At 34.0% G+C, this 15715-nt stretch overlaps 1 protein-coding gene across 6 annotated transcripts in view; it reads left to right on the top strand.

Moving 5' to 3' along the window:
* The first annotated feature begins 6037 nt into the window (after window positions 1-6037).
* Window positions 6038-15715, top strand: part of how (protein held out wings) — a 783114-nt gene continuing 773436 nt past the window's right edge. For 3 of the 6 annotated variants that reach the window (XM_069849715.1, XM_069849716.1, XM_069849717.1), the window contains exon 1: window positions 6039-6310. In XM_069849715.1, coding sequence (XP_069705816.1) covers window positions 6187-6310 — 124 coding nt within the window. In that variant the 5' untranslated portion in view covers window positions 6039-6186. Of the gene's footprint in view, window positions 6311-15715 lie in introns of all 6 variants that reach the window. The other 3 variants (XR_011336682.1, XM_069849713.1, XM_069849714.1) reach the window with 2 other exon arrangements.

The following is a 15715-nucleotide window of genomic DNA, read 5'->3' as shown; positions in this document are numbered from 1 at the left end:
CGCGAAAATCACTACGCGACTTACAAAAAAATTGTAGATTTGAGCTTTAGGGCCGCTTAGACATACCAAAGAACCCAGAACGATAATGTGAAAGTTTATATTAAAAACTAGTGGCTGCAAACTAAAACCATAAGAAGTCCAAATAAAAATTGTTCAGATTTATTTTCAATGAAAGAATACAAGACATTTTGAAAGTTATTTGCTTCTATCAATGTCAGGACGATTAGCGAGTTTTTCGTGTGGGAGTAATGCAGTAGCTATTTCAGGTTATTGCGGATTGTAGGTGAGAATTAAGAAAATGTCAGGTTCGATTAAACCAAAGAAATATGAAATTAATTTTGATTTAGTTTAAAGACGCAGCTAAAATAAGAGGCATGACTCATTACTACCTAGGGAAAATAAGAGGATCACACATATAAATACCTACATTACACTGCCATTAAATGTATGAAAAAGACCCACATCACTTGATTAATAACTTTAAAAATATTTCATTTTTAATAACAATATTGTTACCTTACGTAAGTTACTCAGTAAATTATAGAAATGAAGATCTAATTTAAAATATTCTTCCTCTGCGTCTACTTATATAAATCCCCAAAATATTTCACTTTCATATCATCAATATAGAATTAATGTGTATAATTAGTGACAAATAGGTCTATTCATATAATTGCATTAACTATAAGAATATTTCATTGTTAACGGTAATAATCTCATCAGACATTCTTAAGTTTTGTAGTTCTTAATATCCAATACACAGGTGTACTCGGTAAACTACAGACCAGAGAATCAGGCCTGTAAATTATTTTTTATAAGTTATCAAAAAATTATACAAATGAAGATTGACATATTGGCATTATGATGTCAAAGAGTCTGAGCCATTTGAACTCTTAATATGTCAGTAGGGTCATGGCCTTCGTAAAATACTGTTTATTGTAGTGTGTGTTTTGTTTTATTCTGAAATGCCATTAGTTCTCAAAACTGACGAAAGATGGATTTTGGAAAATAGGAAAATTATGTAGGCAAACTAACGCTTCACTAAAAGTTACTATTTTTCTGAAAATCCTTGGATGCCAAGCTTCAAAATGATGGGTCATTCATTAAAATCAGTTCAGCCGTTTTCTCGTAATTTCCATTGTCAGTTCAAATTATATACATATATATATATATATATATATATATATATATATATATATATATATATATATGAACTGTTAAATGCACAAAAAGTTACACGAACGCTTCACAATGAAGTCATAACTCTAGCGAGCGGCTGAATATCGCTCTTAAAATGAGTTTAAAATCGACAGTGCACAATATTTAACATCTGCACTGCAGAACTGTCAAAATAACCTGTTCAATTTTATTGACCTATTGCGTCAGCATCATGTCTTATGTCGATGTAGATTTTATTACTCTGACAGTGAAAAATTAGAGAAGGGAAAACGCCTATGGATAAAGAAAAATACTCAAATCAAAATAAGTTTTTTTTTTTTTCCAAAAAGTTCAAGGGAAGGGTTCAAACCCATTAATACCCCCCCTTGTTACGCCCCTGGATGGCCTAATTCTTGAAGTTAGTGATCATTATGTTGATGTATCGGTAGTGGTGATGGTAGACTGCGAACCATGGCCTGCCGATATATTACTCTAGTAATATTTTATTTAACGGTAGGCCTATTTTCATTTAATGGGTTAGGTACAGCTTACAGCAGTAAACTTTTTGAAAATATTCAACTTTTTTCCCTCCATTACTGTATCTTGTTCAATAATGAAAAATTTTATGTGTAAAATACTGTCCTTCTGCTATATATATATATATATATATATATATATATATATATATATATATATATATATTTATTTATTTATTTATTTATTTATATGTATATATATTTTTTTTCAAAATTCAAAACGGTAGCAGTTTACTGTGCAGTGATGAAGCATTTCCCTCATAACTCATAAACATGTTAACTTTTTCATGTTCTCTCTATTTTATTTTATTGCTGAAACTCATGTTTATGATGTCATGCTCTTTCAACTACTTTCCTTAATAAATATTTTCTTTTTATTTTGTGTTAGAAGAAAATACTGATATTTGACTATTTTTTAAAATGAATTTATTTTTTATCAGCTGGACAACCTATCAAAGGTAGAGCAGTGATCTTGCATCATATTGTAGATATGACATGCATAATTCCCACACAAAAAAATTCATCACAGAATGTTGGCTAGTTTTTTAGTTATGTGGGAAACGCTTCATCATTGCACAGTGAACTAAATTTAAAAAAAAAAATGTAAATATTTTTTTTAAATCGTAACAATATTTTTTTGATATAGCAGAAGGACAGTGTTTTATACATACTAATTTTCATTATTGTACAAGATACAGTAATGGAGGAAAAATGTTAAATATTTACAAAATTTTACTACTGTAAGCTGTGTCTAACCCCTTAAGCGTGAGCGAGAATGGCCGACGAATTTTGCCTGCAATCTTCTATCAGGGATAGCTTATTCATATATACCATAAACCTATAACACGAGACCCACAGCTTTGCTTTCAACTTCGAGCAAACCATGCTAAGAATTTTGCACCCTTTAAAATTAACTTCCCTTGATTGGTTTTAAACCCGCAAACTTCTAATCCAACATTCAGCATGTTGACGCCAGAAAAGAGGAATCTAAAGACACTAAAGAAGATCTTCGATTAAATTAGTATTAGTATTAGTATTTATTTATTTAACCTGGTAGAGATAAGGCTGTCAAGCCTTCTCTGCCCCTCTACCAGGAGATTCCAACTATAATACGAAGAATAAAATTACAATTAGTATTAAATTTACAATTACAATTACAAATAAAATTACAATTAGTATTAATTTACAATTACAATTACAATAAAAATCAAAGTACGAAAAGATTACCTTACTAATTAAAGCTAGATAATTTATCATAAAAAATAAAGAATATTTTATATTTACTGAATTACAAATTAAACCTAGAATAACAAAATTGTATAGTGATGAAATTACTGGAATTGAAATATTTTGTGATAGATTAAGGAAACTATTTACAAGAAATCAATTACTGACCAAGTGGCTAGTAAGTTTGCGTTTGAATTCAATTTTATTTCGACAGTCCCTGATGCTAGCAGGTAGCGAATTCCAGAGTCTTGGCAGGGCTATTGTGAAAGAGGATGAGTATGAGGAGGTGCGATGGGATGGTATTGTTAGTATTGTTTCATGGCGAGAGCGTGTGTTCAGATTGTGGTGGGAAGAAAGGTAAGTGAAGCGAGACGACAGGTACGAAGGAATAGAAGAGTTCAAGATTTCGAAGAGAAAGAGAAGTGAATGTAAATTTCTTTTCTTATCTAGTTTAAGCCAACCTATTGATTCCAGGGATGGGTAATATGATCATATTTACGAACATTGCTTACAAAACGTACACACAAATTATGAGCACGTTGAAGTTTCGTTTTGTTGTCCCTGGAAAGGTCAGTCAGTAAAATGTCAGCATATCAAAATAGGGAAATACAAGTGTCTGCACAAGGGACTTTTTTAAGCAAGAGGGGAGATGTACATTTATCCTTTTTAGCACATGGATAATAGAATATACTTTTCTGCATTAAATGTTTGAAGTTGAAAAAGATAAGATAAAGGGGAAAAGAACGGAACGAATATCAGCAATATCTGGCTCACAATATGCAAGATTTTCAGTGAAAGTCACACATTAACTTATATTGTGTTATCTTATGGTTTAATATATTTCTACTTGGTTATTTAACGACACTGTATCAACTACTGGGTTATTTAGCGTCGATGGAGTTGATGATAGCGAGAAGGTATTTGACGAGATGAGGCCGAGGATTCCCCATAAATTACCTGACATTCCCCTTACGGTTGGGAAAACCTCGGGAAAACCAAGTAGGTAATCATCTCAAGCGGGAATCGAACCCACGCTCAAGCGCAATCACAGATCAACAGGCAAACGCGCTACCACCTGAGCTACACCGGTGGCTGGTTTAATATTGAATTTGAATAATTTAGGTCTATTGAAATTATATTGGTCACATACATTATGCCCTTTGTAAATTGTGTGGTCGTCACCATGCTGCAGTCTTTGTATCTCCTGGATGGGCCCGACGACAGGATGGATCGTTATGGAAGTCTTAGCAACAATAAAAATAGTGCCATCACCCGGGAGTGAACCAGAAGCCTGTCACTTCGTAGACTGTTGCTCTACTAGCTGAGCTACTGTGTCGTGTTCTAGTTTTTTTTAGTTATGTTTCAGTTATTTTAAACAGAGGGAATTAATTTAATCTTTGATATGATACATAAAATGTAATATTAATATTTTAGAAATAAAGAAACGATTTGATTTACTTCAATGCACACGCAATGTGAGGAAACACCATTAAAAATTCGTTTTATGACGATGCAAGAAAAATTTTATGTAATAGACCCTATTTCGAATTACTGAGTAACTGAGTGTATTTATATGAATAATTTGTATTAGCTGAATTAGTTTAAATGCAAGAAGCTACAGACGTAAATGTAAATTCAATTTTGGCAAGTATGCATTTTCTAGACTAACCGATAATAACATATTTGACTTGGTTAGAAACTATTTAGCTATTTTTTTTTATTTCTAAATTTAATAGTTTTTATGGTACGACAAAAGAATACTGTGAAATAAAATTAAGAAATGAAGGCTTACCAACGAGAGAGAGTTTGTATGAACTGTATAAGTATTTCTGTAACGAAAGAGGGATGGAAAATACTAGAATAAAAGAAGATTTAGATATGCTAGTTGCACATTGCAGATTGAAACTTAGTACAACTTAGGAAGGTGAACAAATACTGATTGTAACAACATACTAGAATGAGTTGAGTCTTGCACAAAACTAAAAGCAAGTGCAAGATAAAACAAAAAAAAAAAATTGTTTTTTAAATATGTAAATTGTAGAAATTGTATTTAAATAATAGTATATCTTGGTGTAAAAAATTATGAAGTGTGTAATCTAAGGGTTTAATTGATTACTTGTATGTACTTTGTCTGTGAACTATAATATAATAAATATCATATCTACAGACTTAAATGGTTAGAGAAATAAAATATGATATGGAAATAGCGTTTCCTTTCATGGTTTTTGTGTATATATGAAAATGGGTATATAATTCTGCAGTGCTTGGGAAAAGTGGCATAAGTCAGTTTCTACAAACATTTTTTATTAATTTGACAACTTACGGAACATCTGCTCGCTTGGGAAAAGAGACGTTAAGTATTTCCCCATTACAATAATTCATACAGAAGAAAATCAAATCGACGTAAACTACTGTCAAGACAGTTTTTTTCCTTCTCCTGCAAAATTAACATTTTTGCCTTGTGCCACTTTTCCCGAGCACTACAGAATTATTATAGTCTCTAGATGCAGTAGGTGACTATTCGGAGTGACGCGTAATGAATAAATTTATATTATGTATTATTGTATTATTTTAGTATCCAAAATAAATTTATTATGATAAAAGTATCGAAATATACTTGTTTTAAATATTATTTGCAGCTACCGTGGTAAGACTGCAACAAACACCCTCATTCTATGTAGTTAATGTGACGTCATAGGGAGTTGGTCTGAATGAGAAATCCAGATGGAAACTGTGGGCTCAAGGTGACGTAAACATGTGTGTGGGTAGAGTCGTCTTGATGCAATTAGTGAAGAATCAAGCGCCCAAAAGTATGGACATGAATCGTTCACTAATGATATGCAGGATTGTGTGTATTCGTGAGCTGTTACGGATACCTATTAGTTATGGTCAATAGGAATATTGCGGAAAGAAGAGATTCCTGACGCAAGGAAAATGACCCCCAAAGTGTTTCTCGCTCGCCTGAGTCTGTTTACAGAGCTTGCCGCAGCACGCGCCCTATATGGCAGCAGTAGCGCTGAAGTCAGTTTCTGCTGTTTCTCAGCAACCCACACACCCCCTTTCAAGTAAGAACAGCGATTCGACTCGTCCACCAGTTGCGCATGCGATGTTCGCCCACGAAAGTTTTGTAGACTTCTTCAGTGGTGTTCGAGATCTCGGTGTGAGAGGATTAATAATAGATTGACTAACAAATCTCAGGTATACACATCGAAATAGTGCCGACTGTACAACAGAAACAATCGTTTAAAATAACAATAATTAGAAAATGAGTGATACTAACCCAAACACACAGAGTATAGCGGACTATTTAGCACAACTACTAAAAGATAAGAAACAACTGGCAGCGTTTCCCAATGTTTTCATACATGTAGAACGACTCCTGGACGAAGGTAAGGCGAATTTGCATATTAATAATGAATGTATTGTTTTCCTGCAAGTGATGAGAGCTTTTCAGTGTGACAGGCGCAATATTTGTAACTTGTGAATGTGTTTCAGTATTATTATTTAGTGACCAAATAATTTTTTTAATATTTGAAATAATTACACGTTTTATTATTATTTTCGTGGTTAGTTGCGATTATTTTGATTGCTTAATACGAACAATCGCATTATTTTGACAACAATGTTAATATGTTCGATTGTAGTCTGCCCACATTAAGACGAGAAAGTAGTTTTGGAACTTTTACCAGGATCCACTTTTTAGGCGCCATTTATTGAAAGTTGGGTTTTCATTCGGCTTTCACGGGCTTTATTGGCATTCTACTTGTTGACAACTGAACATGACTGGATGTCCCATACTTGGTTCGATTATATGACCTGCATGTTTTCATTTTTGAATTGTGATTTATATTTCATTCGGAGAAAGTGACTAATATTATTCATAGAAGTGATAATTTTAAGACTATGTTTCGTACTTCAGAAGTGCTGTGTGTGAATTATGCGTTCAGTGAAAAGTGATAATTGACTGACCGGTTGATATATCATCGTGATAGTTATTGTAGAGATGCTAGGCGTGTATAATGGGCAGTGGCAGGATAGGTTGTTTGCAATGTAGTGTGATAAATATCGTATGAAAATCGTGTTTCATAGCATACGAAGCGATTAAAACATAGTTGCATAACACTATTTTCAACATGCCCTTTCGATGTAACTTGGTTTCGTACTGTGATTACCATTTACAGGAGTTGGAATAGTGATTCAAACAAACAGATTGCTAAAGGTTTTTGCCGCTCCTCATGGCTTTTCCCCTCTCCTTCTCTCTCTCACATAGGTTCGGTCAAATTACCCCTGTCCCCCCTCGAAAGTCTCACTCCCAACTCCTCCACGCCCCCCAGGTCTGCATTCCAGCAGCGGTTGCAGGTTCTGGCCGCCGCCATCTTGAAGCCCATCTCACAGCCTAGCCAAGTCGCGACAGGTTTCTCAGATCGCTCGCGCTCTCGGCTTGAGATGAAGCAGACTTGGCTTTTTAACTTGGCATAGTCTGCTTGTGATGCCCATGGAGCATTTGTGATACTACCAATATTAAAAACATTCAGTCCAAGATTTGTGAAGTGGTTTGGATGATGATTGGCAGTTCATTTTTAAAAATTCATATTCAGTTTTAAGTGCATTTTATATTTTTTTCATATAAATTACTGCAGTAGGTCCCTAATTCTGCTACTTTATAGTGAAAGTTTTGATATTTTATCGTAATATCTCAGATTTTATTGTAGGGTATTGGAGTAGAGGCCGAGAATGTCCTTTCATCCATACGAGAAATTTCCATTGTTCCATCTTTTCTGTATAATGCATAGTAAGTTGGGTACAATCCTGAAGACGGAAAAAGGTGTGTTGAAAGTGTGAAAAGAGATTGAATTTCACCATTCATATAAATAATTTATTACTCATCTTTACGTAAAAATCCGAACATTTGTATGAAGATAAACGAGATGAAAATAACATACAATAAATATAAGAGGAGGAAAGTTATGTTATTTTTTTTTTTTTTTTTTTTTTTTTTGCTCGGTTCCTTTGTGCTTTGGCGCCCAATTGTGTGATAGTTTTTTTTTTCTGTATTCCTAGCTTAAGTATTACACAGACCTCTATAACAGAAAGTGAGTGAAAGCTGTTAAAATTATGGTAGAAATACAGACTTCGTTGCTATGTGGCCTCTTGATAAGCATTTGGGAGATTTCATAATAACGATTAACCAATCAGAAGTTACGCACTAAAAGTATAATTAGATCACGGTAACAAGACAAAAAGAATAAGGTGCTTGTGATGTCACTATCCTGTCGTTTCATAATCAGTAAAATGTGCGTTATTTCCGTTGCCTGACGTGAGATAATCACAAAGTAGTTATTGTTGTTTAGTGTTTCGTAGAAGAGAGACTGCTAACAATATAAATTTAATTTCATTATTAGCTTACTGTATAGCAAAGTTCTATGGTAATGGGTTTATTGTAGGACCGGACACTTCTCTCTTTCTCGCTGCTTGTTTTCAACTCTATGGCCGGTCAGATATGGAAGGAACTTTGTGTTGGAGACTTTTACACTTTCTTGAATTAGATATTTCGAAACAAAACACATTGTTTCGAGTTCTGGCAGGAATATTGAGGTTTCTCTTTCCCTCGTGGGACCGGGTTCTCTGTCGTGAGTTTTTTTTAAGTAGGTTATTTTACGATGCTGTATCAACATCCTAGGTTATTTAACGTCTGAATGAGATGGCGATAATGCCGGCGAATTAAGTTCGAGTCCAACACCGATAGTTACCCAGCATTTGCTCATATTAGGTTGAAAAAAATCCTCAACCAGGTAACTTGCCCCGACCGAGATTCGAACCCGGGCCACCTAGTTTCGCGGTCAGACGCGCTAACCGTTACTCCACAGGAGTGAACTACTGTCTCGTGTCCAGTTTGTAAGGCGTTATTGTTTATGTTGACCACATTATCAGGAATTTCAGTTATTTTCAATACCGCACATAACGTCTTGTGAGGATTGACTGGACCAGAAGGTTACGAAGAATATTTCGAAGAATTAATTTATTGTGTGTAGTCTTCGTAGTTGAATTAGTACATTTTTGTGCCCATTCTTGATTAATGTACACCTGCGCACTCTCCCCCTACTCTCGTTAAATGTGTAAGAAACCTCGAAGCCCACTTGACCTTGGCTCTAGTTGATTGATTGACGTTTGACTAGACTGCTGTCTCCTTTGTGACAGGACGGTATAGTGAGTGTAGCGTGGACTCATGAGTTCCAGTTGCCATATTTGCACTGAAAATATCGTTTATCAAATTTTTGCAGTTCAGAGAATAAATTTATAGCTAACATTTTACGACTTCAGATGTTGAAAGTATAAAATTGCGTAAGTTTGCGAATGGTTCGTGCTATTGTTCTTCTAATAGGAATGGTTAATGCATTGGTGCCATCATTCTGTGTTCTACTGTTAGTCCACCGCTGTGGAGTAGCGGTTAGCGTGTCTGACCGTGAAACGAACGGGCCCGAACCCGGGTTCAAATCCTGGCTGGGACAGATTATTGCGTAACTTTCGGCACTGACTCATTTTTCTGGCATTATCACCTTCATTTCACTCAGAAGCTAGATAACCATCCCACTTGATAAACGTAAAATAAACCAATTAAATAATCTACTGCTAACATATTTTTATAAGTTTGCGAACAGTTGCATATAAACATGAATGTGAATTTGCTTTATCAGTTTCACTTCTGAAGTGTATTGGCATAACATTTTTAAAATACAGGGGGGAATTTTTGTTAAAATCACTTTGTTGCTATGTATAAATTTCATTTTGCAGTTACTGCGTCCGATTTTTAAGCGACTTTTATTCTTCTGACAATTAGAAGGGAACATCCTCCATTTATTCATAACGTTTTGCCCAGGAGTAGGTCCTTCACTACAAACCCAGCATTCTCCAATCGTCCCTCTTCGATGTACGAAAATTTGCGGTTATTGTGTGTGTTTGGTATGTCTAAGGTAGTGTTAAAGGAAAGGTTGTAGAGATTTATTTTGTAGTCTTCGTAAGTAAATGCTTTAGAGTGCTATTCATAGACATTTCGCTAGCCTGCGCTACGAGCGTGCTAAACTAGCCCCGGCTATCGACTGGTTACTTGTACAGAATTCATATCATATCACTAACACTGGTTTATGAATACGAAAAACGTTAGTTCGCTGATCATCCACCGGAAGCCCGCGCTAAGAATGTCTATGAATACAGCCCTTAAAGTTTTATCAACGATTTTCTGTTTATTACTGCTGTCGATCGATCAAAATATTTAATCGATTAACTATTTGAATTTAATCAATTAATCGCTAGATTAATTTAGTTGAAAAATGTTTAATATACTGTAATACACAATTATTGTTAAATTTAACTTGTGTTCGGTGATAAGCATAAGTATTAAATATTTTATATCTGTATATATTGTATCGTTATATTATAATAGTACATTATGCAACGAGCCTATAATGATAGTAATTAAGAAGCGAGAAGGGATGTTTATGAAACGAGCGCAAGCGAGTTTCATAATTTTCATACGAGCTTCTTAATTACCATTATAGGCGAGTTTCATACGACTTTTTATGCTCGATCATATTTCTAACTTGAAATTATTCAGATGTACACATTTTATTTGTATCTGACAAGATCGGAAGTGACCTTGTTCTAGGTCGTGAATTGTGAGATGTGCGCAGACGTGAAAGTATTGATTTTTTCCGAGGAACAATAATGTCATTGACCTTGATGTAATCCCGTTAAACTTGATATAACCTTGATTATTGAATTCGACATTGAAAAACGAGATGATAAATTGAATTTATTTGAATATTATTTACAATTAACGCAAATTATTATAGTAACAGAACATAACCTTCTGCGACAGTATTGGATTTCCAGCCTCCGTGACTTTTCGCTAATTCTCTTTCGATTGCATATCCGAGAATAATCGATACTTGCCGTTTTATAACGGTACAAAGCTGACTTGTCATTGGCTGAACACCTGTAAGCTGAGTTGTCATTGGCTGAACACCTGTACTTTAATGAGTAGGTGTACTTTAATGACATGCATTAAAGGACTGCTACCAGGTGATAATTACTACATTTCGGCATGGTCGAGCATAAAAGAAATATTTTACTTACTTACTAACATATTTATTATGAGCTTATAATAATTTATTGTGTCAATTTCTTTGGGAATTTTTGAGACAAACATAAATAACAAAAAGTATGAAGAGTCACATAGTTAATACTGCTTCAGCCATGATTTTAAAAACATGTGAGTGCACTTCACATGCTCCGAATTAAGTGCCGCTCTACGTTTAGTAACAATGTTTCCTGCATCATTAAACACGAAAAAAAAAACTTTTTTTTCTGTCAAGCACTTCTCCACGATCGTTCAATTAAATCAAAACGTTTCACCGAGTTTACTTCTCAAATTCTCATCTGACATAATAGAGTTTACACTTTTCACAAACCACAGAAAACTGATTTTTTTCTTTATCAAATAAAACACACAACCTTCATATAAAAACTCAGTACAGAAACTGCAACTACAAAACTACAGCGGTCTGAACAGAAGACTGGCCCCTATTGTAATCAAATTACCAGATTTAAAAAAGAGAAGAAGGTAGTTACGCTCACACTTGCACAGAATGTGGACATGGCTATTTTATAAGGGATGAGGGGGACGAATCCCAGAAAAGTATGTATTTCATATGCTAGGAAGATGAGTTAACAACAAGGTGGAAGTTTTCTTGGAAAACCATAAAACTTATAAGGGTTTCACATTGTGTTTCAACTTTCAGTAGAGGTAGACTAGGTCATTGTCCCCATATCTCTATTTCTTTCTGAAGTGTTTGTGCAAAGATTTTCCCTACCCTACCTGGTTTACAGTTAGAAAATAACAGTAGGGTCTACTATTGTGCTTTTGAGTAAGCAGTTTCCGAGAGAGAAATACCGGTACAGTATTGTCAAAATTTTTAGTATGAGTTTGTATTAACAAAAGAAGAATATCAACTACAACCGATTAATTTTAATCGACTCGATTATTCGATTAAATATTTTTGATCGATTAATCTTACAACAGAAATGGATCGATTAATCGATTAGATTATTCGATTAAATCCCACAACACTACTATTTATGTAACCTGTCTGTATTGTGAAGGGGCAACTAGAGGTACTATTTATTTATATCCATGTGTAATGTAATTAATTTGAGATGTGCGGAATAATTAGCTTTGATGGAACGTGATCAGTAAATTATTAGCAGGGAAAGGATTTATATGTAAATACATATTTACTTATAAAGCTAATATAATTTATATTTTGCATTATCTTTATGTTTCACAATGTGTAGGGTTGAAAAATCCTACTTTTATTTTCCATATTTTTCCATATTTTAGAGTTTAGTACATATTTTCGTTAATTTCCATATATTTTCCATATTTCATATAAAACAGTCCATATTATATTAGGTTTAACAATAAAACAAAACAAAATTCCATTAACTTTTAAAAATACATTTCAACAATAGAGATTTAAACACATGTTCAGTAATCCCTTTAACATCAGAGTTATTTGAAAATTAGCAGTCCTATCAACAATGGGAAAGTAAGTTACAAAACTGTATTAATTTAATTTAAAATTTTTAACAGACTTCAGTTGTGCAGCTCAACAGTTAAATGCCAGTCAGAGTACACATAGGTTCAGTTTTGTAAATCATACTATAAAGACGGTAAATATGCCAAAAGTACGTCATTCAGTCAATTTAAAATCAAAACTAACAAGTTACATTTCAGAATTTAAAGAAGATGGTTTATCAACTGACAATAAAATATTATTTTGTAATTTGTGTCAGTGTGCAGTATCATCTACACAAAAGTTCCTGGTGCAACAACACATTACAACTAGTAAACATCAGGCCAACAAACAACTAAATTCCAAGCAGAGACAATTGTTTTTAACACAACCAACAACATCGAATGTAAGATCTGAGTTTAACATCGACCTGTGCCGTTCTCTCATCTCTGCTGATATTCCTCTCTACAAACTAAAGAATAAGGTCTTCAGGGAATTCCTTGAAAAATTTACTCAACATACAATCCCGGATGAGTCAACACTTAGGAAGACGTATGCTCCATCCATCTACGATGAGACAATACAGAAGATAAGAGATGAAATTAAAGATAGTTCAATTTGGGTTTCCATTGATGAGACTCCCGACAAAGAAGGTAGACTTGTTGGTAATGTAGTTATCGGTTTGTTAAGTGAACAATATTCTGAACGAATTCTTTTACATTGTGATGTTCTAGAAAAGTGCAATAACAAAACTATAGTTAAACTGTTCAACGAAGCTATGGGTATCCTGTGGCCAAAGGGTATTATGTACGATAATGTGTTATTCTTTATTAGCGATGCTGCCCCTTATATGGTCAAAGCTGGACAAGCATTATCTGTTGTATATCCTAAATTGACTCATTTTACTTGTGTGGCGCATGCATTTCATCGTGTGGCAGAAGTGGTCAGAGACAATTTCCCTAAAGTAGATTTGTTGATTTCATCAGTGAAAAAAGTATTTCTCAAAGCTCCCAGTAGAGTTAACGTGTTGAAAGAAATGTACCCTGAAATTCCATTGCCACCAAAGCCAATTTTAACTAGATGGGGTACATGGCTAGAAGCAGTTGAATATTATGCCGAACATATAGACTCTATTAACAATGTTCTCCTTGCATTGGACTCTGAAGATGCAGTCTCAATTGATACTGCGAAAACAGTTACCTGTGACATAAGTGTGAAGAATGACTTAGCTCACATTCAGCATACATTTTCATGCATCATAAAAACGCTCAAAAGTCTCCAAAATAGGCACCTTTCACTATCTGAAAGTTTTGAAATTATAAATAGTACTGTGGAACAACTGAATCGTGGTAGAGGTAAAGTTGCAGATGCAGTAAGAGCTAAGGTGGACACTGTACTTTCAAAAAACCCTGGATATGAAGAACTACAAAAGGTTGTTGCTGTGATGAGTGGTGAATCAACAGTGAAGATTAACTTGGACTTATCCCCAGCAGACATTGTGAAATTGAATTATGTACCAGTTACTTCTTGTGACGTCGAACGCTCTTTTAGTCAGTATAAATCTATCCTCAGAGGCAATAGAAGAAGATTCACTTTTCAGCACTTGAAAGAAATGTTTGTAACCTATTGTTATGGTAACAGACAATAAAAATTGTGTTTTGTTGAAACTACATTGGAAGATAAGGTACGTCCATTATATTTTTTGTTTAGTTTGATTAAAATGTACCAATATTTAACGTACATAGTCATTTTTTTATAATTTTAAGTCCATATTTAATTCCATATTTTGGTAAAAATCCATATTTAATTCCATATTTTGGTAAAAATAACTACATATATATTTACATATTTCATATATTTTTAGTCCATATAAATCCGTTCCCTGATTATTAGCAATGGAATTAGTTTTAAGGAGATTTTTCCAAAATCTGACGGAATTTTGAAAGTGATTTTGTAAGTGTAGGCTCTTAGGAATAATTGAAGAACTCGGTGAAAAAAACCGGTCAAGTGCACTTTTTTTTTTTTTTCAAAATCGACATTTAGTATGCATTGCATAGATAAATATATGCTGCACATCTTTGTGCAGGAATCCGTCAAGTGTGACTTTTAGTAACGTCTCTACAGTTAAAAAGGACTCTACTGTTTCACTGATTTGCATAAAAAAACACATCTTCCCGCTAGATGGAAGATAGGTCAATATTCTTTCACTACAGTCCTATATTTCAGTACCAGTTTTCACTACAGCTTTGGTCTCCCAAGAGCAGATAGTATTAGCGCGTTTGCCTGGTGATCCGAATCTGTACTCGAGCGCGGGTTCGATCCTCGTTTGGGCTGAATTACCTGGTTGGTTTTTCCGAGGTTTTACTCAACCTTAAGGTGAATGTCAATAATCTGTGGTGAATCCTCAGCCTCATCTCGCCAAATACCATCTCGCTTTCACCAATTTCATCGACGCTAAATAACCCCATAGTTAATACGACGTCGTTAAACAACAAAGTTAAAAAACTAGTATAAGCTTATTCTTATTGGCTGCACTAAACACTTTAAGCTTTAAAGTATAGTACAATAATAATTGTTCGAAAATATATAATATGCGTAACATATATGTAAGTATGTATGTATGTATATAGCTTATTATATACGCATTGATTTGCCACTCAACGGGAACGCTCACTTGAGTCTGAAGTAAGTTTCGTAGATTCATTTTCAAACAAGAAATAAACTAAGTTCAAACACGACAAAGAAATCTGTTGTATTTTCGGGACAAAAAACATTCATGTTACAGAAAATTTTTACGAGACTCTCTTATTGAGTAATTTATGCTCTATCACCAATATATTTTTTTATATTACCCATCACTTGCGAATCTCTATGATGTCCCTAAATCAATCAGATTGCAGTCGAACACTATTCGCGAAACTGTTAATGACGAACTAAATGACTAAGTGTTTGAATACTGTAGTTCCTTAACATTAAATACAGTAATTTCCTTTCCATTGTGTGATAAAAAAATTCAATTTCCCTCTACCTTGGACACCCCGTTAGGTTGGAAATTTTTTATTGAACTATGTGTGTCCAGGTTAGAGAGGTTTCGCTGTAGTATAGTGGATTAGTAATGGACACACAGAACTTATCGTCGTTGCTTCTGCAATAACTCGTATGTGACATATTTATCGATTTTCAGATTTTTGCTCTATTAAATAACTTAAATAGTGATACAGT

Source organism: Periplaneta americana, chromosome 16 (genome assembly GCF_040183065.1).
Source record: "Periplaneta americana isolate PAMFEO1 chromosome 16, P.americana_PAMFEO1_priV1, whole genome shotgun sequence".
Lineage (NCBI taxonomy): Eukaryota > Metazoa > Arthropoda > Insecta > Blattodea > Blattidae > Periplaneta > Periplaneta americana.
Note: the sequence above shows the minus strand (reverse complement) of the source record. Positions and strands in the feature narration are given on the sequence as shown.